General features: G+C 39.1%; 1 protein-coding gene across 1 annotated transcript in view; it reads right to left on the minus strand.

Annotated features, from left to right (window-relative positions):
• PARD3B (par-3 family cell polarity regulator beta) overlaps positions 1–26,562 on the minus strand; it is a 400,197-nt gene that overhangs the window by 46,157 nt on the left and 327,478 nt on the right. Inside the window, exon 21 of the mRNA XM_017837617.1 lies at positions 4,655–4,790. Within this exon, the coding sequence (XP_017693106.1) occupies positions 4,655–4,790 (136 nt within the window). The remainder of the gene's footprint in view (positions 1–4,654; positions 4,791–26,562) is intronic.

Raw genomic sequence — 26,562 nt, forward strand, 5'->3', positions numbered from 1 at the left:
CCTAATACACTGTTTTGCGTACTCAATTAATATTTTAACAACAATTAATTCTTATCCATGTTTTTCAAAGCAGCTATACTTTAAGTAAGTTATTGTCCTTTTATTTATTTTTTTTTAATTTAATGTTTTCTACTAATAGTCTATGGACTCAAAGTCTGGAATTTTCATCAGTTTCTCCTATACGGTTTCACATAGTACATAAAATTGTCAGCTTCTCCCATTGCGCTAGAAGACAGGAATGTTACTATTCTAGAAGTTGGAATTTTGGTTTCTAACCATGGTCCAACACAAACGTTTGTGTGTTTTGGGAACCTAACCTATTTGAAATGCAACATCCTGAACCTGGAATTAATTGATCATGAAAAGTACAAACAGCTCCTTATTCATCCTGAAGCAAGCGCAGAACCCTTTGACACATTATGGAAAAATAATGCAGTTATTAATGCTCCTTTCTTTGTTCTGGTTGATTTTTAGGCTTGGAACCCTGCCAGGCACACAATAAAGTACTTGGCCTTTAGCACAGACAGGCATGATTCTTCTTTCATACTCTCAACATGGAACTGACAAAACTCAGTACATTACGGATTTGTTTCAACTGAAATGTTCACAGCTAGTATCCAAAGACAGGTTTTCTTGTATCTTTAGGTTATTTACAAGCTTTCAAATCTGATCCGCAAATAAGGAAATGGCTTTTAGACCCAGTTAACACAAGGTTTGGTACACTGAAGCAGATGTAGTCACTAACAGGTGAAGAACTATTTGCAATGTGGCTGGTATTACATGCAATCCTTGAATGTACTTTAAAAAGATAAAGTTTCAAGGATTTGCTGCCACCCTGAAGGAAAGAATTGATGTTTTAAGTAACTGGATTTGTACAAAGTCTGTAAGACAATCCAAGTAAATCCTCAAATAGATGATTAATTCCTCATTATTTAAATGCCTTTAAATACAAGTGCAGATGCTAAGTGCACAGCTTTGTCTTGACAGCTCCTTAGCTATTTCTTATGATCTGCTATTAGGCTGTGACTCTAAAGCCCTGAAAAAGAGCGCCTATGAAAAAGCCTTCCAACTCCTAGAGATACTAAGTTCTTGAAGCTTATGGCTTACATAGTTCTCTCAGGGTCTGACTGATACTGCAGCTATGATAATAGTAAACATCCTCTGCCTCATTCAGTAGACCCAGATTAGCTTTGTATTGGATAGGTTCATGAGTACTTTGAATATCTGATGTTCCACTAAGACATGAGCATGTGTGCACATGCCTAAACTCTTTTTTGAGCTGATACATCATAATATACTCTAGCTGTCAGAAAATTTTAGGCTAATCTCACATTACACTGACAACAATAGGCATTCATTTTCCTAGACAATATTTATACTTATCATCAGCCTGTCCTTTGGTTAACTAGCTGAGGTCTACTTTAAGCCTTGTGATCCACTCTACAGAATTTGGCTTATCATTTATCCTGGTCGTAAACCTAAAAAGAGAGGGTGGGACAAGGGGGGCAAGGGGCAAGTCCAAAGGATGCAAAACTCAACAACAAATGGAAGCACAATAAAACTGGAAAAGAATTTCAAAGGATCTGGCTTTATAGCACAGAGAGTGCTATATACATGCATCTGTTTATGGAGACACACTAAACTGAATTATTCAGTTCCTTACAAAAAGAAAAAGAACAGACTGTGGGGAAGAGAGAGCAGAATGAAGGCGCAAGAGAGCAAAAATTCATCCAGCAACAGATGAGAAGAACAGAGAAGAATTGGAAAATGGATGCAGGGGGGAGGAATGGATGAGAGAATAGCAGGCCTATTTAAAATGAATTTTTGACCTTATTTTTAAAACATTTATGGATCCCAATTGCCTGTCATGAGATCATTTCCCCCTACAATGCTAGCTTTTCAGCCGGCTCTGCACTTTAACTTGATTTATCCCACTTAAAAAAAGTAGATTGTTAGAAATACCCCTTCTATTAGAAATTTTGTCCCATTACAGTGTCAGCTAAAGGCCACTTGTCAATGTCAGCTTTATCAGATAGAAATTTGCCTCATGAGTTTTTAGATACTATTTTGGAGAACAAGACCCAGGGTCCATTTTTGAGGCTGCTGATTTGCGATGGGATAGTGTCTTCTCAAATTATCCTCTGCTTTTCCCAACTTATCTGCATGTTTCATGAGATGGTGGGAAGTGATTACAGCAGCTGCTGTACATTAGAAAGACATCTTGTAGGAAAGTTGGCTTAAGTAAAACAGTTGACTGAGAAAAGCAAGGATAGAACTAATCGAGTCTTAAAAATATATAGAGAGACCCAGTATCTCTTTTCCAGCTGCAGCTTCCCTGGTGCCATAACCTCCTGTGGGAAGGAAGAAAACTTATAGCAGAAGGTTTTCCTCCTCCTCAGCTGTCTGTTGACTCTTTAAAGAAAGACCTGACATCCTGAAGATTAGAGTAAGTTTTTATTTATTCAAAATCATGCAATTAGTCATCTTCACTGATGAGTAAAGGTAGAAAAAAAATCAGCTGTTGTTCAGCCTGTGTTACCACAGTACTGCTGAGGGTCAGCAGCCTGAGGTGGGAATGATGGTTTTGCTTAAAAAATATCTGGAGGACTCTTGTGGTAAGATGTTTTGAGACATTTGTTTTCTTTTTAATATTTTGATTCTATTTTTGTTCCTTCTTTTCTGTCTGAATAGATTGATGTAACATAGGTATTTTAAGGGTAAAACTATATATAAGAGTAACAAATTTCAGCCACGAGTCAAAAGAGAGCAAGCTGTGGCTGCAATATTTTCCAGACTAAAAGACAGTGCCTATGAAAGCAAAGCTGGATGGATCAATGGGTGATATTGTTGCAGAGAAGAGACCAGAAGTCTTGGAAATTTATAAACCACTTCAACAAGAAGAACTGTTGCAGCAACAAACTTCAGAACATTAAAGCCCTCAAGGTAAACTCTGATTTTTGAGCCGACTGCCATTCCTCACAACAAAAACATTTAAAAATATTCTGCACTGGAAGGACAAAACAGAACAATCCTGGTGCCACTATTATTAATCATTTAAAGATTGAGACACTTAAAGCGCCCTTTCAGATGCTCTGATTAAGGACAACGTGCCTCACAGGAAAAGCAAAGCTTTGGAAATCAGTAATCTCTGGGCATTATACCTAATAGGAAAGGCTTAGAAAGGATTACCTAGAAAAAACCTTTGTGAATCTTGTGAAACTACACTGGACCATAAATCTCAACCTCCTCTGAGGATCAATAAAGCTTTATCAGTTTCAGATAAGAAGTAGAAATCCTCAGGTTGCTGAAGAGCTACCATTGACCTAGTCTGAGGGCTGTCAGGACACTTAACACAACATAGTATTTCAACAGAAAGACACATTTGATGCATATTCTTATTTTAGTTTACAAAAGCAATTCAGAAAAAGAATAGCAGCTACACTGGCTCCCAAATTTGGTTCACAAAATTTAAGGCAGTAGATTACAGTTAACTGCTCCAAGGAAAGAATTATTTTGCTGAAGATGACACTTTTGGTAATTGAATCAGAGGAATATATACAACAACAGTTTTGGAGTTAATGAACAAATATATATGATAATTTATGTAAAAACACCCCTTTCAACTCTATATCTCTCTGTGATTGCAATAATGTCTAGTCTTGCTTAGGATTTTTTAGACTACAAGCTCAATCATTGCAGATTTCACTTTAGGATTCACACTGATAGTTTGGAGACATTAAACCCAACAACGTTAGTTCAAACTTCTCATGTATATAGATTCTTGAGATTTTAACATAATTCTGTGGTTTTTTAAACTAAAATTTCAAAATTAGCATAAACTGCATTTTATCAAAGTTACATTTTTGAATGCTGGTTGATTATAATTACTTCTAAAGAGACAGAGTCCAGCTCTGAAACCTGCTCAGGCAGAGCTCTTGAGTACTCATAGACTGTAGCTGTTGCATTTATTTAACACATTCAAAAATCTGTCACTGTAGATTTAACCTCTGATTCTACCATGGGTTATAGGTTACTCTTCAGTAGAGGGGTAGATAATATGTCTCTGTGTAGTGTGAGTTCTAGATGTAAAACAGGGAATACAGCATGCCTATAACAGTTCTATAGCATTGGTAGAATATTTTAAGATCTTTTGATAGGAGAGGAGCAAATTATTACATTTAAAAGTTAACAGAGGCTGTATCATGGCCAGATTGCTACTGTCCAGTGTGCAGAAGGAAGGGCAGGACTAGACATGCCTTTATTTCCTCCCTCTTACTTTGCAGCTAAGCACAGGGAGAGTCTGCTCTTCTAACACTCTTGTTAACCCAGAGAATCACTGGATGAACTGCAAGAGTATTATAAATCCTGCTGAAAAGCCCAGATGCTACCACTAGTGATACAGTTTGGCAGTGACTCTGTAACTTGGGCCTGAAGAGAGGAAACCTGGGCCTAAATCAAACACAGCGAACAGACAAGTTAATTTTACCCAAGTTCTTGTTATTAACATTTTCTTTGATGGGCTGGCATTAAGGATTTCTCCATTTCTACAGACTTCCCAAATTCATGTTAAGCTGATATAGGATTTCTGGAAAACAAAAACCTTTTGCTAACCCTGATTGTTGCAAAAGCACTTTGCATCACATTGTGGACCTACCCAACGCTGGTCGTAGTCAGACAGCTGTGTTCTTCCTTCGTCGTCCTCATAGAAAGGTAAACCTTCCCGCCTGGCCTGGTGGTACTCCTTCCGTAACCTCTGGATACGGTCAGCATTGCCACTACCTGTACAGCCACTGAGAAAAAAAACCCAACAGCAAATTAAATAAAACTTCTATGAACACACATATCTAATACCAGGTAAACACACAGAATTGCTAGAACTGAGACAAATGGATTATGTTTGATTCACCTGACTTGAATAGTGTCCACTGTATCACCCTTATTTTTGCTTTCTTATATTAATAAAGCTGCTAATTGTGAACTTGATCCTTGTTTTCAAAAAAGTCTGTCCCTGTCCAAAGAACTTAACAATTCCAGTACAAGACAAGAGACAACAGATGGATGCAGACAGATGGGGGAGCACAAGAAAACTTTTAACATTCCTATGAGCAGCTATAAATGGCTATCATATTTTAATAATAATGATGATGATGATAAGCTGACAAAAAAAAAAGTTTCCTTTTGCTCCCACACTAAATGTGGAATTTCCCTAAAATTACATTTGTTCAAGGTAAAGAATAAACTATTATTCACAGAGAAGCACAGAAAGAAGTTTTATGTTATAAAAAACCAAACTCTCTCCTAATTATACAAAGAACTCAAACATCAGCCATGAAAATACAGAGGAGGCAAGAGAGATGGGAAAGCACACTATTAAATCTTGACACCACCTTTTTAAAGTGCTAATTAAACAGTAATCCACTTAGTAATCCACAAAGACTCACTTGTATGCTGAACTGCATACACTGCAAACTGCCGTGGTAAAGCTGGTGGAGTTCCTTAGTTTACCTAGTTAAACACATGCCTTTCTGTGGGTTTTGACCCTGGTAAGCATTCTAAAACCTTACAGCTGGATTTGTACAACTGTGGAATTTCAAGCTATAACCTGGAAATATTAAATGAAATCCTGAAAATGGCTAAGAATTCAAAAAATTTCGATCGTATTTAAAATTAATAAATTAAGTTTCCTGCAGCTATTTCCAGACCTGCTCTAGTCAGCACTAGGGGGGAAAACTGACTGTATGGCTCAGTAGCATTTACTGGCATTCATGGGCAATTATCATACAATAATTTGTGGCTGGTCCTAAAATCAAACCATTGTTATTACAACACACCATTATATATTCTCTTAATCTACAACCCTAACTCTGTCTCACCAACAGTGGATTACAGAGGTAGAGATTTATTCACATAAGCATAGACTCAGTGGAGCATCTTGATACACTGCACTCCACTATGAGTATGCCAGAATTTAGGGAAGCCTTTTATAGGATTTGCATAGCAAACTGAATTTGGACAGCACATACAAAATACTGGACATAAACCTATCAGTTCAACAGTAACCAGTTAGAAATTAATTGCCAGTGAAGGGAAATTCCATGTAGGCTGCAAAGGGAACTGAATATGCAGTCAGGATTGGAAATGTTTGCTTGCAGCATCAGTATGTTTCCATGAAAAATCAAATTACTTCCCTTTCCTAGATCCTAAGCTATCCATCCACTGTACTCTATGCAGTCCCCGAGGTTTCAAGCTTCTCTGGCTGACTTACCCAAGTCTTCCAGAGCATATGAAATTTTTCTCATGGTCTGCCAAGACAGCACAGAAAGCTTGCACAAACTCTGTGGACTACTGAGGGGAAAAAAAAAGTATATTCCCTTTTCCCTTTTATTCCTTCCACAGATAAATGGCTCTGCTCCTTGCATGAATTCTTGTCAAATAGCGGAGAACCATTTCCAGTTTGCAGAACACTGAGGTGTAGCTAATGGGGACTATCACTTAGAACAGTGAAGCTTGGTCCACAGCTCATGAGCAGTACAATAATGGTGAAATCCCCTGACTTTACTTGTGAGTACAGATAAAGCATTTAATTAGGGCTGCTAACGTACAGATAAGGCCCAAAGTATTGTCCCAGTTGCTTTGCCAACATCATTGCCCAAAGCAGCACTAGCTAACAGGGAAACGCTGAAATACAGGCAACAGGTCTAGTTTGATTCCAGCCAATCTGACTCCCTGCAGCTCTCTGCAAACTGTATTAGCACCTGCCACCAGTGCCCTAATGGCCACATACCTACTTTCTACCTCCAGGTATTTTGTCTGAAGAGGTAATCTGAAAATACCACATATTGTATTGTATGAAAAACACATATTGTTGGTTTCCCCCCCCCCTTTTAAAATGAAATCTGAGATTGATATATTGTAAGAGACAGTAACAGCAGACTGTGCTTCACCGACTGCAGATCTGCTGTACGTGAACTTCTTTCTGTTCAAACCCATTGAGCCAGCAAGTAGAAGTGGTGCTGCAGAGTTCAAGTTGATTATATATATTACAAGACAGGGCCTGACATATTGTGCTTTGGCAAACCTTTGCCACATTGTATTAAAGTACAAACCCTAACCATGAGAATGAGTAGGAACATTTGAATGAAAGATAGCAGCACATGGAAAGTTATCCATCTGGATTAGTGTGAAAACACAAGCATAATCTCTGTGGAAACTAGCAGCTCCGTGAAGTCTGATTTCCTGTGCTTCTCTCCTGTGGGTTCTCTGGTGTCTGATAACGGTTCACACTGCAGTGCTTCACCCCAGAAAGAGCATTCATCTGGGCCTCTCTAGCAAGCTGCTTGTTTTCATAAAACTTAGTGTTCCAGTATCTCTTGAACATCAAGCCACCAATCAAGTCTAGTCCAAGACAGCCAGCATGTTCAGAATTTGTTAGAAAGGTGGGGTGAACAAGTTGGAAGAGGGTCAGTCAGTATATCCGCTTTGCTTTTTCAGGATACAGTTAAAGCTCCACAGGTTGGTTTTTTTTTTTCTTTTCTCCACCACAGTTTATGTAAAAGACACTGGCATTTGAAAGAGCTGCATTCTAGCTTACCATGAAAATTTTACCCACTCCTGGGTAAAGTGAGATAAATATGATGCCCTGTGCAATGCTCATGAAACAGTTCTGAATTTCAAGTTGGCTCCTGACAATTATGTGAATATATGAACCACATTCAAACTCACCAGATGAATTCAATCAGCACTGTGCAAATATCGCATACATAATCTATTAGTTTACCCCAAAGAAACTGAAGCATTGAATTCAAACAGAATGAAGTCATCAGTAATAAAAAAGAGAAACTGATAAGGCAATATTAAAAAAAACCCAACACAATATTCCAAGATTTGCAGAGAAGATCATACATTGACTGTAAACTATTCTCCCATCTGCCTATAAATACATAATTAAAAAATATTGGTTTGATCAGATAGCAGTTCTCAGACAGGGAAACAGCAGATGAATACCAGTTCAAATGTTTCAGATGCATGACTATTTACACTAAAAAGAAACCTGAACTTACAGAGGAAATATAAAAACAATACTCCAATCAAAGTCACTTTATATTAAGGACACTTACCGAAGCTTTTCAGCAAGCCTAGTAAACACAGCAGACAGGTTTCTTTTACAGTAGCTTTACATTTAATGCAGTGATCTCCTTGAGGAGATATAAATATTACAGTTCTCATAATATCTACAATTTTGTGCACTGACATGGCTCCACAGCTATGCTACAGGTTCTTCAGAGAACCTTGCAACCACACATACATGATCCCCTCCACCATCACCTGTTCCCAGGATCTAACGTTTAATCTACCCACGGACTTCTCTGTGTCACGACAAGACTGTAAGAGAACCATCCACTCTGCATTCTGTGATTGATTTCGGAATGATTTCCTAAAGTTGTGCTACATGTAAGGAGACTGATTCAGAAATGGCTGATACTGGGAAGTTTTAAAATAATATCTAGGTGAGCAAATAAATCTCTGAGAAACTTCAAAAAGAGTTTAGCAAAGACTCAGGTGCTGATTTCAAACAACAGTAACAAAACCTGTCCAAAATCCCAAGCCATAAACAATATTAAAAGAAGTTCAGCAGTTCTTCAAATATGCTGCACACACTGTAAGTTTTGGTTGTTTGTTTTTGTTTTTTTTTTAAAATCTAACATGAACATTGAAAAGAGGAAAAAGCACATTCCTGTCAGCCATTCTGTAGTTTTGTTAGATACAGACCTTAAAACCAAAACTTTCTTCTCGCCTGGAAGAAAGATAAAAAAAGTCTCAGTGATCGTTCTACCCCATGCTGCTGGGGCTGTACTACCAACTGAACAAACACCAGAAATCAGCATCCTCTGCCCTGTGCCTGCCCCTGTCAGAAGCACTATGCAGGTTACACCTTGCCCACTGCGAATGCAAAGGGACCTGCTATGAAACAGTCACTCAAGTGATACAGCTGGAACAGGCAACCCAAGACAAAAAGGAAACCATAATGTGGCACAGACTTAGCTTCAAGCTATCTCTAACGTTATGTAAAATATGACTATGAAATTTCGTCCCATCATCTCTGAAGAGACAGATGAACAAGCACCATAGCAATAACATTTTATATCTAATATGACAGACAAGTTATTTTTTCAAAGAATCAAAACACCATAATCAGCATTTAATACGTATGGCTCAGGTTTTGCACAATAAAATCTCCCCTCTGTTCTTCCTCTGAGTTGCTAATCAGGATTTCCATCATTCAGGTTAAAATGACAATTTTAAATTAGTGACTTCTTGATGCAGCTTTCTTGATAACACAAAATTAAAAACAAGTGTTGCACATACAGAGTAAGATGAACCACTTACTGTATATAAACATATATTTAAGGAGGCAATAGACATTTTGTTTCTGGTGGTTTTCCTAAACACATTAATATTGCTTTTTTGCCAGCCACTTCTTTCACTCAGCTGACTGTCAGCCCCTAAGCAAACAACTGGTGCTCCTGAGTTAAAACAAAACAAGCAAAAAAAAAAAAGAAGAAAGAAAAAAAAATTCTTCTTTTAGAGAATTTTCCTGTAACAAACAAATCCAAGACAAAACGTGATTCACAGACTCTAGAAAATGGACAATCTTCCATTCACAATCTGGTATAAAACAAAACTAATTTTACATACTGAAAGGAACACAGTGGTCTACAAAGATGTACAGTATAAGGGAGTCCAACAGAGAATGTAAGAATATCTTTCACTTAGGATAAAACTTTCATTTTGAAGTTATAACAAATAAATATTTGAGTAAGTTACTCTTTCAGTTCCAGCCCTTGTCTTTCTACCCTGAAGTATTACATTGCTCATGAAGATATTTCTGCAACTTCAATAGTAAGAGGGAATAAAAAGAATGGTGGGAAGTGATACAAAGAAAATCAATTATAAGAACATAATTCTACAATATTTCAGCTTTCGTCTTTGTCACCACCAAGAGAAAGAGACTTTAGAGAGAAATGAACATTTGTTGTTTTCAAATGCACTTGCTTAAAGGAACGGCATTGTAAGGAACGACTTGTCAGAAATACCTTGCTGACACCACTGATATTGCCTTGCAGGTTCCAGATTCACTCTTTGATATTCAGTCAAAGACAGTCTGAGTTTTGGCTACACTTGATTTGGCCACCTGTGCAAAGTGACTCTAAGATGACTTTGAGCCCTGTTGCATTTAGACAGGACTATCTGAGAAGGTCTGTATAGATGGGCTGACATGAGAAGCATTGGATGGATATGTTTCTCTCTGTGTACATAAATACATATAAAAGAATCATAAATAAACTGCAGAAAAACAAGTGACACTGAAGAAGCTATTTATGCTTATTTGAGTTTATTTGAACCTGTATATTAAAGTCCCTGAACCTCAATCTGCTTTACAATATTTTAAAAAATCATAAATGTGCTTCAGTTGTACATAAGCTGTCACCTTTCAATTCTTTAGGCTAACATAAAAGCAGTACAACCACTTCTGTCCAAAAGGTCAAAGCCTCCTAGGGCAGCACATGACTACCATTTGTCTGGATGTAAATTGAGTCCCATTGACCCTATAGCATCACTACTGACCTCTTGACATTAGGAGCTTAGTGGAAAGAGAGAAGATGATATTCTCAGGTTCCTACAGACTCATTAGGAAGAAAGAAGGAAAGAGAACCTGGCATGATATGAATTAGCAGTGTCATTAACCTTTTCTTTCCCCAAATAGCCCATAATATGTTTATAGTAGCCTCAAAAGAGCCATCTGAAGATTGAGACCAACAGATTTGTATCACTTTCAGTTTTTCCAAACTGTTTATAAAATATCTCAGTGGTTTGACACAAAGCATCCTTTTATGTTTCCCTCCCTTCATATGACACACACCACCTTTTCCTGTTTGTCATGGCAGATGGCCTAGACATTCAAATGAGCATCATCTTTTCAAACCAGGCCACTTTTCATTTCCATTACTCTCCTTTGTAACTTATAGTTGACTACAGCTGGCCAGAAATAACAGGAGGTATACTCCAATTTGTTGTTTTATGGAAACAAAACTGGCATGCTGAGGCTTGACTTCACTGTAAGCAGACGTGGTATGTGCTACTCTCAACAGAATCAGGTTATTTGCAGCAAGTAGAAAGGAAAGAAAAAAAGGCAGACATTTTCTTGTTTGTAGCCAAACTGTCATCTTTCTTTTAAAGAAAAGACTTTCTTTTTTTCTTTTTTCTTCTGAATGTATTGTGCCTCATCAAAGAAGGCAATCACCAGATTTTAACTAATAATAAAAAAAAAGATGTCTTTACAGTTCAGGGTGGTTAATGGCAATGTCTGTTTCTGGCATGAGACCAGTTTACTGCTGTCTTGTTGATCTGAGATGTGCACTTGTCTCTGAAGGGCTAGGAAAGCAGGGAGATTAGGGACTCAGCTGCTGACAACAACCAAACTCTCTATAAACAATACACAATGAAAATAATGAAAAACAGATTTTCCTGGTATTTTCAGTAGCCTCTAGACAATGCAATGGTTTCTGGTTTCTTCACTAAAGATGATATCAATTATGCCTTTTATCCATCATGCAGAAGTCACGTGTGAGGCATAATTGAAGGCCTTCTCTCCAAGGTAATTTCATCTGGATTTACACAGCAAAGTACTTAAATTGCCTTTTTTGGCACTTTGTATTACAACACAGCTTGGGAGGGGTTATTTTACTTTACTGATGTAAAGCAGCTGGCATATTTACAATAGATAGGTCACATCAACACAGAGCAGATTTTCAACCCTCCAAACCCCATTTACAGCAGCTTTAACAATTCAACAAAGCAAATGCTGAATGCTAAACTCTTGTGTAGAAATGTAACTCTATTTCTTAATGGCTATCACACCTGCCTGCAACTGGCAGCTAGGTTTTTTCACTTGTAGGCTATTGCTTTTTGCAATAAGTTTATTCAACTTATCGCTAAAGCTGAAATAATAAGTACTTTACAGACTTCCAATGAATTAGCCATTCAACAGTCCCTCAGGAATTCTCTTTACCACACACAAAGCAAAAGCAGGAGGGAGAGAAGGTGACAATTCAGTGCAGTCTTAATTTCTGCACTCCCTTCTGAGAAAAGAATCGAAGGTCTACAAATTTGCTCACAGTAGCTGCTTCTGCCCATGTTCTAAAACAGATTTTGTTGAAAACTACAAAGCCCAGAGTAACTATCCATTTTCTCCCAGAAATTACCTCTCCAAGTTTCACACTAGAGACTATATCATCCTGCTCTTTGTTCACACATGCCAATCTACGCCATCGTCAAAGTGGAGGCAACTAATCCTCTGTGTGGGTTGCTTTTTTAATACCTGGCCTAGGTAGAAAACTCAACCTCAACTAAAAAAAGAAAAAAAAGTCTCCATGTCTGTAATTCTGTGACAGATATAGCTTACATTTAATAAAAAAAATTCACACCATATGCAAAGCATCAGGGAAAAGCACAGATCTCAGAGCCAAAACACATCCAACTATAAAGTTGGCTTTTTTTGGGTGTTTTTAATGAATGGTCACTACGAGGATAACATTAATTCAGCAATAGGACTTTTACGGGAAAAAAATACAAATGTAATTTATCTTTTTTAACTGTCAGCTGCATTTCCAAAGCTTTAAAGTCTGTAGCTTCCAGCGGCCTTTTGTCTTTCTGCCATGGTAGGAATATCTTGGACAGCTGTAAGAGCTTTGTAAGCTATCTTTCTCAAAATCCATTAGCTAATTCAAGGAACCTAATTAGAGCTGCCATTTTGATGGAGCATATTGAATGCTCTGTATAAACTAGTAACACCATCAATGTTTATTAAAAATTGCAAGAACCAAAGCTCTCAGTTCCATATAAATATTAATGGACTGATACACAATAGTTATTGAAATATAGATGGCATTATGACCACAGAAGTACACACAGGTATACTTACAGCCCAGTGTGATGCATTTATGCACAAAGGCTGAAGTACAGAAGCAAAACCTAGGGACAATTTTACACAAACTGTTGAAAATTGACCAGCTTCCATTTACACTATTCTTATGTGCATTAAGGGAAGCAAAGCACACTAAAGATGATTTGTTTCTTGTGTTTTTCCTGAGCAGTGTGCTGACAATTTGGAGTGCATTTTGAGCTTACCTCAAGAATGCACTCCAGCTGGAACCATTTTATAGCTCCTCTTAAACCAGCCACTCCAATCACTGTACTTTGTAGACATTTACACATATTCCAGTACTATACTGTTTAAGGGTATCCAAAGATTCAAAGGGAATTTGCACTGTAGAGTTAAACCTCAAATTTTGCTGTAGACAGCAACAAAATCGGTGAAAGGAGCCAGACATCTGGAGCAATGCTTTCCTACTTTCTGCTGCGTAAAAGCCCAACTATAATGAAAAAACAACTCGCAGACAACGATACAACACATGATATACTGACCACTCTAAGAACATATCAGAGACCTAATTAGGTTAGGCTGTACAAGCATATGCCTTTGGCTGCAGAAATAAAAAGTTTTCTGGCTACTTCACAGCTTTGTTTTTAACTTGATACTTCAAAAATGGAACTGCAGAAAACCTCATATGTTACCATTTCAATCTGATGTACACTTCCATACGCATCTAACAGTGCCTGGATTCTATTTATATGTACAAATAAATATACGTGCATAGAAAAATATCAGATTTGTTACAGAAAGACAGCAGATGTTCTTATTAAGCCACTGGCACATGCAAGGTGAAGCGTGTAAGCCTTATATGGAAAGCATTTAATGTTCCAACTACAACCTAAAGAAAAGCACAGACAACAAATGAAATTATTTCTAACACACTTTACTAGCTCGGAGTGCAAGGCACAGCAAAATGGAAGCACTGTTGAGTGAGCTCGAATGACTTATAACACACAGGGCTTCTCACAGAGGGGTATAATCCATATGCACTCTTCAGAACATCCTATCTCCAATATAATGATCCAAAGTTCACTTATTCAGAATATATACTAAAATGACACATGAAACATTTAACAGATGTGCAAGTGAAATGGGCTTAATTGTATTTTCTACACTGTAATAGTGCAAGGGGCTAAAAATTTTATAACAATCTTACCGTGGGGACAACCCTGAAGGTAAATTCATTTTGGTTCTCTGATAGGGCAGTATTTTCAAAATACAATTGAGATTTGAGCAGTTTCATAGGAACAGACTCAAAAATCAAAACATCAGTTACTACTAGCTTCTCTCAGGAATAATATATGGCAAATTTAGCTTGTGGTTACTGCTCAACAAAAACCCTGCCAGATGCTGAAGTGGTAGATGGATTTTTGCAAAGTTCTGCTGCCTTCAATGCCACCTTGTCTTCCCTTCCAGCTGCCTCCCTCCTTGGGCACCTCTGCCTGGTGCAGCTGGGCTCCTCAAAGCACAGTTGTTTTGTTCGCACTTGCCAAGACTGGGGAGCGCACATTCCTTCAACTAGCTTTCATCACAAGCTCCCCATTGATGGAATTAAACACTTTATAACCAAACTGCATATTGGGGAAGTGTTTCTGAACTCAGGGGCCTAAAGTTAGCAGTATAACTTTATTACTTTGTATTATGCAGGCAGTAGAAGCTCCTGGTCTTCCAAACATGCACTGTTTTTCTAGCTCCTCCTTCTTATAGCTGCAGCCCCACTGCATCTCTGATGGGAAATTACTCCCACTTTTCCAGTTGGAGAAGACAGGGCTTAATTTCAGGTGCTTAAGATTGAGGGTAAGCACTACTCTCTATTAGTAACAAAACAATGTTAAATTAAAATGGAAAAAATGAAGTAACAGAATCTCCAAACTACATAGAACCATTTCTTAGCATACCTTGCCTGGGAAAAGAAGAGTGAGTCTATCGCTGGGCATTTGGCTGGGAAGTACCAGAAATGCTAAAGCAACTGTTCTGGTTCAGGCCCATCTCTGTCTCTACACAATGATTCTCATATGGTTTCAACTGCTATGTTTAGAGACACACCTTACAAGTCCTTTCACATCTGTTCTTGTCTTGCTGCCTCAATTCCCGGTTCTCATCCTGACGTTAGTTTTTCCCTTCATACCTTTCAGCCAAGGATGCCGATTTCCTCCACCCATTACTGGCTTTCCGTACAAGCAAGTCTCTGCCCCACAGGCAGCTGTCCTTTCATCAGCAGTCCCTTGAGTCCCATCTCCCAGAAGCACTTCCCAAAGCAGCCTGCCAGTGAGGATGGGACTTCAGGTGGCATGGGACACCCAACAGCCTTTCTCCCACTCTGCACTAGTTCAAATGAGCATGCCCATGTCTGGCACATTAACAGACATCAAACTTGCAGTACTAGTAAACTTCTCTCTACTCTGAAGCACTCACATAACATCCACAACTATGGCCTGTCCTAGCAATCCCTTTTATTCTCTAGCTGCTCCAGCCTCTCCTCTGTTCGTATTTTTGTCTTTTCCCTCCATGGCATTTTTTAGTGTTTTGCATTTGAATCAGCTCACCTTTTTCCTCTGTGGAAGGGAGAGTGTAAGGATATGGGAACACTGATCATGACACCTCATCCTTCATTCCTGCAACAGGAGTCTCTTTGGTCCCTGTAGCCTGGAGAACCTATTGCTGGAAAAACATGTATAGGCTCTGGCAGTTAAGGACAAGCACTTTTGGTGAAGTTAGCAGCCAAGTTTCTATCATGTGTGTGGGAAGTACTCTAAATCTTATAACTTAGTCAAATTGTCACCGTTCAAGGGGTGGCAAAAGGCACAGTCTGGTGTAAGACTAGGCTGCGTTCCCTTCCAAAATATAAAGACCCCATTCCAGCGTATGGAAAGACTACAGATTCTTGTTGAAAGAAGATATGTTGCTTCTTTTTACGTTTTGCACAGACAAAACAACCCCCCGTTTTCTCCTTCCAGGCCCCCTCAAAACAGCTGTCATCATGTTTCATAAAAATTCAGCTTCAGCACTCCTCCTGCATAGGCATTTTCAACCCAAACGGTTGAAGATTGTCTATGAACAGGTAGAAATACAGTTTTCCAATGGAAGTTAAGCCAGCAACTCCCATCACACAACAGGCATAGCCTGGATTTCTGTGGCTGTCCCCCTCCATGCCCTGTGGGCCTTCCTGCTCCATGGCCCAGTGGCTGGCTGCATGTTCCTGAAGGCAGCATAAAGCTGGCTTGCTCCTGGTATCTGCGGGATGAGCGCTCCTTAACAACCACCACAACACCTTTGAGGGTACAGCCTGGTAAGCAGATACTATTCTTGCATGTGCTCCAGACTAAGCTGTAGTCAGCTTAATTAGAAACTTAATTGATGAGTGCTACTTCCTTCACTTGTCCATTAAGATAAGTACAGCACATGGACATTTCAACCCATCAAAGAAGAGAAAATGCATTAATTTTGGTTTTCTTAGAGCTGTTAATAAATCTGACACTGTCTGGCAGTTTTCTTCATTTCCTACCATTTGACAGATACTGTGATCACAAGTTACAGAAGATGTTTTTCCTCTGAAATTATCACTCTGGTAATACAAGCCAGAAGGAAACTTTATCAAGATACCAAGAAGCTGGGTATCAGTTTTATTTTTAACTTTATGTGGCTGGTTTGTGAATATCTCAATGTGATAAAAAAATAAATTCCATCCGGTGCTATTAAAAATCACATACACATGGAGACACATTACAAATGACTGTATTACAGCAAATAATCACACCATGTATTTATCAGTAAAAGCCAGTATTCCTCTCATATAATCAGCCTGGCTCTACTTAGACCCCTTTACTGTAAGAGCTCTTGCAACTGTTTTCTTCCTCTTTCTCTCTCTCAAATTGACATTTGTATGGAATCAAGAAAAATCTTCCTTAATAATTTTTCATTACTAATGGCTTTTTTTGGTATGTGTATTTGAGAAGAGGGAAGGCAAAGGGCAGGAAAAAGGAGCTTTAAGTGCTCTGCAAATTATCCTCCTGAATCTGGGCCTCATAAATCCTATCAAATGTTATATTTCATCAATAGGCTGAAAAAGCTTTTTTCTCTGTAATGATGAAGCCTGGGTTTAAAATTTATAGTTTCATTTTAGAAATGGACTATAAAAAGAGTCTGCCTTGGCTGTCCATCAACTGTAGCTGACATTAGCAAGTTAGGTGTGGACTTTAAAAGTGTTATATGTATTTTTTATTTATTATACATGTACATACATACATATAGAGATATATGAGGACATGTATATCACTGTGGGTTTGTGTGTGCATAAATTCACAGTTAGCTTTTAAAAAATTTTGTCTAAAAAACCCATTTTCTTTCAATGCAAGAGGATCTGAGATATTCAGCAGATTAGATTGCGAAGTGATAAAAGTGTCCAGACCACAGTTGGCTCAAAGATCTGCAGCAACACAAGCAAATTGCATTTTGCTGCCCAAATGATTGAGATAAAGTAGTTTAATTTGTTCTCATTCGTGGGGTGGCAAAATGCAATTCAGCAATGGCAGAGCAAGGTTCAGAGGGAGGCAGGGAAGATTTCAATAGGCTGTGGGGAGAAAAAGGGAGGAGAGCAGGCAAGGAGCAGAAGGTTTTAGGTGGGGGAAGACAATTAGCAAAGGACTTATAGATTGGGGAAGAGGGAGTGCAGAGCTTCTGCACCTCTCATGCATGGAAAGGAAGTAAAGGAGACAGCCTCCCCTGTCTTCATGCAACTCTCTACCTCTACTCCCTTTGCACAAACCCTGGAAACAATTCTGACTTCCCAAAGCTCCTACTTGCTCTCCTGCACTGCCCGTAGTAGAAGAGTGCTGAGATTACGGCTCCTATTCCTGTTGCTGCCACCACTGACGGGAGTCATGTGGGTGCCATGGCTGTCCTCTAGGAGCCCAGAAGCTTCTCTGGCAGCCAAAAGAGCAGCTTCCTCAGATGGAGGAGGAGGTAGTCTGCGCATGCTGCCAAAACACCCACTCCTCTCCCCCCTCACCACCAGAGCCAGAGGTCTGCAGCCAGTGACTACTACTCAGTTCCCCCTATGCTTAAAAGCAGCCTTAAAGATAACATTTCTAATAGAAGCATTACTGCTCCCCAAAATCCTCATACTTGTAAAAGGAAACTACATTTAAAGTAAAAACCAGATAAATAAAGTGACATAGCTGCAGTCAGAAAGTGAAGTTCCATTCTGAAGGTAGGGGAGCCCATCTCTCTCCATCTGCTACTAAAAAATGTAATTTTGTAACTCAAAGAATTAATGATGGATTACGTGAAAACAGCAAATCAGATCATTTGTTGAAGCATTATATGAACTAAACAGAAGAGCAGTTAATCTAAATCACATGTGGGATGGTTATTATTGCGTGTTGCCATCGTTGCTGCTGAGTCTGGCTGTAATATTGGTTTTGGTGGCAACACACAGAAAAACCTGAACATCCTGTTCCTCATTATAAAATGAGAAGAAATCTCACCCTGGGGAACATGGTCAAAGCTGACAAGTGAGTGCTACAGAAAAGACTGGGCAGACGGAGTGGTTAATGGCAAAGGTATTCTGAGTCAAGACTAAGAAAACTAATACCTTCTTCTGTTGCCTCTACTTGGTAACATGAACAAGATGAATAAATAAAAGAACCCACCACTGATGCTTAGGGTACGTGTATACTGCGGCTTCAGATCACTCCTGAAATTCCCTGTTGGGAGGATGTTTGCCAGGGTCCCTGTTGCTAGCCCTGCTGGGAACAGTGGATGGAGGCACTGCAGCAAGGGCAGCACAGAACCCCAGCTGCAGCTCCTCAAATGCACCCACTGCAGGGCATTTGCTCATTATGGAGGGGAGCTGGCTACGCTTGCCGTGGTCAGCGATGGCACAGGCAAGGGATAATCACTCGTTTGGTATTATCCAGCAGGGAAGCAGGTAGGGGAAGTATCACCCATCCCTATTTTGCAAATCAAGATGTGTTCTGCTTCTAGTGCTAAGATTCCACTGTAAGTATACAAAATATGCTGTGCTTACACCAGTTGATGAAAATGAGGGGAGCTGAAACTTCCTGTATTTCCAAAAAAAGGTATTTGTATTAGTGAAGGGTAACTTTATCAAACCTTGGCATATCTCTGGAATTCCACATTTTTTACTGAAAGGTGGCATATAGGAGTGTCACATGAGCAGAAGTTACTTAAAAAAAGAGAATCTTGAACTCTTTCAGATTCATACAAGTTAACCCCATTTAACAATGACATTCAGGACACTAAACCAAATACTGATATGGTAGCATTTTCAAACACAAATGCACTCATCCAACAGCACATCAAGAATATTTCTAGCAGCGTATTTTTTCCATAGTTTTCCTGTATGTTTCTCCTTGAAGGTTTCTAAGTAACCAAGCAATTCAACTTTTTCTGTAACTCTTGGACTTTTTCAAACCTGAATTAACTCTTCTACACACAAACATCTTTCTTCCAGTCTGCAAAGAGAAGCTCCTGTCACTGTTCAATCCTTAATTTTTTCCTTTTAAAAATCTTTTAATCTGCTTTTCCCCTCCCCCCAAGAATGCTTTGTTTAGTGTTGTTACTCCTTTTTTCCTTGTCTCCTTATTTCCTCACTTCTTCCCTGAGACTCCCACTTTTCTTTCTTTTTTTTTTGTTTTTCCCTTGAGCTCTTAGGAAACCCTGACCTGTTTACAAATAACAACTCACAGAGCTTAAGGGCTAATGTTTTACCCTCTACTCATCATTCTGTATCTGGCTGCAGTCATCAGTAACCAGAATTCATCATCATCAATGGATTTTCAGTGACATGCACTGTATTTGCTCAGATAATGGCCCCACATATTGCCTTTGAAATGAGGGTGTGACCACTACTTAGGGATATTCTCAAGAGTCAGTAATTGGCATTGCTGCAGGACACGTTTGCTTCATGTTTTGAAGGCAGACCTGCAGGAAAGCAAGCTCTGAAGCTTTGGGTTTTTATAGATGGTATTGTGCTCTCAGAAGGACACACCAACATTAACCTAAACACATCACCTTTGGACTGAAGCAGGTCACTTGCTAGCTGGTTTGGACCACAGGGGAAGAACTGGCATATGCTGCCTCTGAAAGGTCAGACAAATACATGAAGGTACAGATCTTTTCAAATTCTGTAGTGAGGGCCAGACTAAACCATGTAGGCTGGAATGGCCTCACTCCAGCTTCTGACAGGTATCTTTCTTGCCTCCCCATAATTTTGGGATGGCCTTCAATCTTTAAGACCGCCTCAGGAACACCTGCAGACAAAACACCACTGCAACATCTCCACCAGATACAACTCTCCTTGCAATAGGCTCTGCAGAGATGTGTAATGAAAAGACAGTCCTGTTCCCATGCACAGCAGAGCAACGAAAACAGTAAAAGCAGGTGGGGGAGCACAAGATAATATGGAAACGATACTGGTCCGCAGGATGCCTGACAATGACACTTGGAAGGAGGCAAATGTAACATGCCTACACAGGCTGCAAAGACAATTTCAGAGTTTGTGAGCCTCAATGCTGTTTAAAGTCACTACAGACAGAATACATTTTTTATTTAGAAGAACTAAGCACATGATAGAGCTACTGGACAAACAGGATCAAGCTTTTTTTTGTGTCAGGTAACTGTAAGAAGTGCAAAATACCTGTAAGACTGCAGCCTACAAAATTACTACTGTAGGATATTACAGTGTAAGATAAACATCCCTTCACTTCTCTAGTCCTCAGCTTTATAAGCTTGCCAACCAAGCACAAACGTGGATCACAGCTTCCATTCTTGGAGCAGGAGATAGATGGGTATGCTGTATCCAGTCCAGCTCTGTACACTTGTCTCACCTAGAGAAGAAAGCAAACCAGCCCACCAAGACTTGGCAGAAGGAAAGATCGCTTCCATCTGCTATATTTTTTCTGCAAATGTCAAAGTTTAAAACCTCATGTGTGTGCTCTATCACTAACTTAAGGACACTGACCATAAGATTTTTCTTTCACTCATTTTTCTGCATTAAAGTATATCCTCTATTAATGCACAAAATTACCCTTCCCCCCCCATCTAAATCACTAGTCCCAATGGGATAACCATTAAAATTGATTCATGAATACACTACATTTACAGGCAAAAGTGGGAACAGAGAAACCCCCTCCCCATCATGTCACTATCCAGGAAGGAGTTTGAGACACATTGAACAAAGAACTCTCAAATCTTCTGCCATACAGCTTAGAAATCAGGACGTGATTTCCAGTCTTTATCTCTTGCATCATTACAGACGATATAGTCCTTAAAATAGGCAATTCGCTTTGACCAGTAATGTTTAAGGCTTTAGCTTTTAGTTTTGTTTTTCTGTAGATTCCACACTGCATCAGGCAGCTTCCCTCCCTCTTCCCAGCCCTGCACCCCAGCCCCATCTGCAGCAGTGAAGACACTTAAAGAATTCGGGCAGCTGGAGAAAATGTAAGACCTCAGCTCTTGGGCCTCATCTGTGTTTCACTCCTTTCACTCCTGAACATACATCTGGATTTGACAAAGTCATGCTTATCAGATAGATCAGCAGATAGTCTCCTATCTGTGCTGTGGTGCAGAATTAGGTCAGAAGAGCATTCTGCCAGCTTGTGTTTTGCTGTTTAATCCTACATAAGTAGTTGTGGAGACAGCAATAAAAGACAACTTATCACACTAACCAAATTCTTCACCCCCTAATCCTGGTCAATTTTCCGACCTTGTGAGGAAAATGAAATAAAAATCACATATCACTACTATTTAACTGCACATTCCAATAGCATAAAATTATAAGAATACAAGCGAGGCCAGAAGGCAAGTTTATTTTATAAAAATATATCATGTTTGAAGGCAAATTGAATGTTATTAAAATAAAGTCTGAAGAATAGTAGTTCTGAACTTTTAAGCTGTCTTCTTCTGTGATGCCATAGCTGGGTCTTCCAGCTGGCCTCACCGGATGGCCACCTTGGCCACCATCAGAATAGCAGTCTGGAAACATGTGCCCTACAGCCCTGCCTCAGCATCTTGGCTGGGATATACTCTGAGGCAGCAGTTCTATACTCACAGTTCAGAGATATTCCCACTGCACTTGCTTAAGAATTCTTGAAATTTGTGAGGAGATTAAAGCCAAACGTTTGGTCCAATACAGGTCAAGGAAAATAACAGAATGTTGGTTACCAGCTTTTAAATGTTAATCATCATTATTCCCACTAAAACCTCATTACACTAAAATCAACCCCTCCCCACACCAGCATACAGTATGAAGATCTGCTCAAAAATAGTATATATAAAAGAAAGGAATTTTCTCTTAAGCAGTGGGTAAGTTCAGCTGCAGAGGATTCCAGCAGCTACAAGCAATTTTTGTTTCATGGAAGCTGTACAACCATTCCTCCTCTTACATACAACTGTGCAAATCGGTGTGTTAGTGATGCTTTTGTAAAGAGGGTTTGACAACAATAGAGAGTCCCCAGCCTGCTAAATAAGAAGTGACAACTCCATTTGAAAGCTGTCTCTGGATGTGTTTTATGTGCAGAAATTATCTGTGACAGTTCAGATCAAAATAGAGTTTTCATTTCATGTGGGAGGTAAATGGACGATAGAATAGGTTACTTTAAATGCTGCAGTCTAGTCCAATTAATGTTTCAGACTTTTCCATATTCTGTGCTCTAAACTTCGGGGTAAAAAAAAAATGTAAAACTCATTTTGTCAATAGCATGATGCGAAGAACAGACCAAAAGGTAATAAAAGTGGTTAACAAAAACAGTCATGGAGAAGTATGACAGAAAAGATCAAGTTACAGTAACCTGGCTGTGAAACTAATAAGTATAAAACAGAAAAGAAAATATCACTTCATTCTTTCAGGGGGAACCAGGCAGGCAAATCAATTCTGATTTCCCATCTCAATCAACAGAGATTTTGCCAATTACTTTGGTGGAAACAAGACTTGCATATTAGTCATCTTTCTGAGCAGCAGACACAAATCCACATGCTATCATTTGCTTTTCACACAGTGCAACATAAATTTACAATTTCTAGCTTATGTAACTATACAAATTGCACTTTAAAAAAAATGTCAGATCCTAGTTGTTCATGTTTGTTACCTGTAAATCAATCTGTTGTTTCCTGACCCATTTTAAAGAAACGTGTTTTCTTAAAGGTCTGGAACCACTGCTGTGTTACTCAAGCACAACAGCGGTTCCAATGGGAGCTGTGCTGATACAGTGCCTGTAGCTTTCTAACAATCTTTTTCAAAGTCAGTGTGGAAACCAGTAGTTCACGCAGGGCTTTTTAAATGTAAGTAAAAAGTACTGATAGTAGAAAAGGTATGGACCCATGAGTGAGTGATCTCATCCCAAACAAGGGCCCATGAAGCTTACATAATCTATTTTGTTTATGCACCACTTTAAGCAATGCATATTTTGATCTTTTCTGAGAAACAGCATTTTTCTTGGCACAATTTTCAATTTCCACCCACTTGGAAGAGCAGGTGTCTTTGTGTATCATTGCTCAATCCTAGGAATAAAGAAAACATTTAAAAAACATGTTACAATTCTTTTGCTAAAGTCAATAGACATTAATTTAAGGTTCTATGGGCATTACAGAAGAACAGACTACTATAAATGCACTGAGCTAGTTGAAACACTGAGACAAATAGTTCAGAAGATATAAGACCTCAATATCTCTACTGGCCAAACTCTGAACACTGATAATCTTATTCCTCAAAGGCAAGTTTTAACACAGAAGAGAAATTAACATCTATCTATGCACTAGGGTCTTGAAAAGAAAAACAACAGAACAATGAAGCTGCTCAGACATCTGGTATACTTGCCACAGCTAATAGTAATGAGATAGCAGGCAGAGTGCAGAATAAATGCAAAAAGGTATGAAAGAATTCTGTTATTCCAGAAGCCATACAGACATGTAAAAAATACCAGTACTCAGACTAATGAGTCTAAATTTTGGGAGGAATTCTCAAGCACTTATCATGTTTAGATAAATAGCAGCTTTCAAAGAAAGAGAATGAGACTTCTGCCTATTCAGTTTTAGAGCCCGAACATGTCACTAAGTGCAAGAGACTTTTCAAGCTCTGTAGTAAGGAGGTCAAAGCATCACCACTGATGCAGACAGTGGTATTTACAGAGAAAAGGAGGAAAAGATCAATCCCTTCCCCCCAGTCCCCTTTACTCTCCCCCTCTCTGAAGCAGCTGCTGCTTAAACATTGCCATTGTACACAGAGGCACAAAATAATTGCCTCTTGGTTTGTTTGTTTTTGTTCCCTCCCCCCCCAATCAGGGACAGAAGATGTTAAAAAAAAAAATACCTTCTTCAGGTGAAGGACTACAGACTGCTTGTCATTTGTGTACTACCAATCAATAACAATTAGGAACAGGTTTATTGCTTTGAAGCTGTTTCCCAATCCTCCTCCACAACCTCACACTCTCTTGCCATGTTATGGAAGTATCTGCTGACATGTAAAGCAGGGACTGCAGCCACAGAAGGCCTCCTCTGTCATTATCTGAGAGCAGAGCAGAAGCAGTCCAGGTCCCCCGGTTTGCAGCACACTTACAGCACACAAGTGCTCAATTAAAGCAATCATTTCAGACAATTATTGAGCATTATGGTGACTCAGGCATAGAAAACAGCTGCCCTCTCCCCACCTTGTCACAAGACCGACCGCATTTTGAACATGCTTCCATTCCTTGAAGGTGCACTGCTGCTGCTTATTCTTCAATTGCCAGGCCGCGAACAATACTTGCATTAGAAACATGTTCCATGCTTAAACTTACATGCCAGTCTCAAAGTAATTGTTTTACATGCATTTATGTAAATACTGTAATGATCATTTACGGTTTATTCCCATTTACAAGGTAATAACCATATCCGGGACCAAGAAGGGATCTAAGCCTAAGGGCAGAAGTGTTTATAACAGATAAACTCCACAGCAGAAGGACATGTTCTAGCTAATACTGGTTTGAGAAGAAATGCCCCTAAGATACTATTATGCTGAACAATTTTATTTAAGATTAAAATTAAGTGACTGAAGGAATTAAACCATAAATATAGGTCAAAGACTGAATGATAAGATGTTGTTTGAAATTTTAAAACATTAGTTGTCCCTTTCTTGTTTCTCCTTACTGCTTCTAAGTCACTGGAGGGAAGGGGCTAACAACTCCCCAGAGTGCACATTCAACAGAGGGCTGTGACACTGCAAAACTGTCACACTGACCTACTGGTACACAAGTAGGAAACTGGAGAGAAATAATAAGGGGAAAAATAAATTAAGAGAACATTTATTTCTCTACAAGAATGTTATATTTATTTAAATTTTAGCACTTTCTGGAGGTATCTCACACTCACTCCTCTTGCATATCTTTTATCACGAGCTGTTTCTTTGGTTTTCTCCGCTTCAGTTTGGCAGAAAGAAAAAACGAAGCTATCTGTTTTGCAGGCAACTGAAGAGAATAAAATCTTTCATGCAATCACCCTCTACTGCTTTCTAAAAATGGTCTCCAGACATCAAGGACAAGTTAGTGATAAAAAGAGAGAACTAGCGTAGCTATCTGAAGCAACATCATTTTCTCATGTCCCTCTGTCCTAATGAAAGACCTCACTTTCTCTAAGATGCAGACCACAATGTAGTTTAAGACAAGTTGTTTCTTTCATTTTCTATAAGAATCTAACACCACTCTCCACAAAACAGTCACAATTCTCTTAGACCATCCCAAGATCAATACCGATACCTTGATCAATGTCAACAAATGCTCTGCTGCTGCATGACCTGCCAGAGAAACTGCTCCTTAGCCACAGTACATGTGGACTCCAGATGTACTCCAGACGCCAGGTCTCCTCACGGGAATGTTATGGACAGTCACAGAGGTTCAGAGTATACACCAACTTAACTACATCAGAAGACTTGAGCTGATGAAACAATAAACTATTTCTTGGCTTACTGTGACCCCTTGGATTACTGGCTGTGCCAGTGGACTTTTGATCATGGATTGAAAAATAGCACGCTTTAGAGTTTGTCATCGACTGTACACTCTGCACAGCTGTCAGACAATAATCACAATTATTCTCTTTTTATTCAGCATCCTGTTGCCTATTAAGCCATTTCCATCACATCTCATCAGTCCTCCCAGTATTTTTGCTAGCACAATATTGAGTGATTTTCAGCTTTTCAAACAGAATCTTTTGGGTTTTCTGCTACCCAAAAGATCCAATTCATACTTTTGCCTTTACTTTCTGTCAACAATGCTGCCTACTAAGTGCTTGGGTAACTTTTTGCCCCTGTCTTCTTGACACAGGCAGGGAACAAGGTTGTGGATAATTTTTAGGAGCAGTTGTTTTATCCTGCTATTAGGTGCTTGAAACTTCCATGAGAAGGTTCCCACTGACTCATTCTGAAGTCAGATCTGTGGCCCCCTTAGACCTTTAATATCTTACTATGCTGGAATTTGGAGTAAAATCTTAAAGATCTGTCAGTGTAAACTCCAGGTAAACTGGGATTGCAGAAAACTCAGTGCATAGTAAGAATTCCCTACATCTTATGGATGTGTAGA

This window comes from Lepidothrix coronata, unplaced genomic scaffold, assembly GCF_001604755.1.
Source record: "Lepidothrix coronata isolate B3197 unplaced genomic scaffold, Lepidothrix_coronata-1.0 Scaffold7, whole genome shotgun sequence".
Classification (NCBI taxonomy): Eukaryota; Metazoa; Chordata; class Aves; order Passeriformes; family Pipridae; genus Lepidothrix; species Lepidothrix coronata.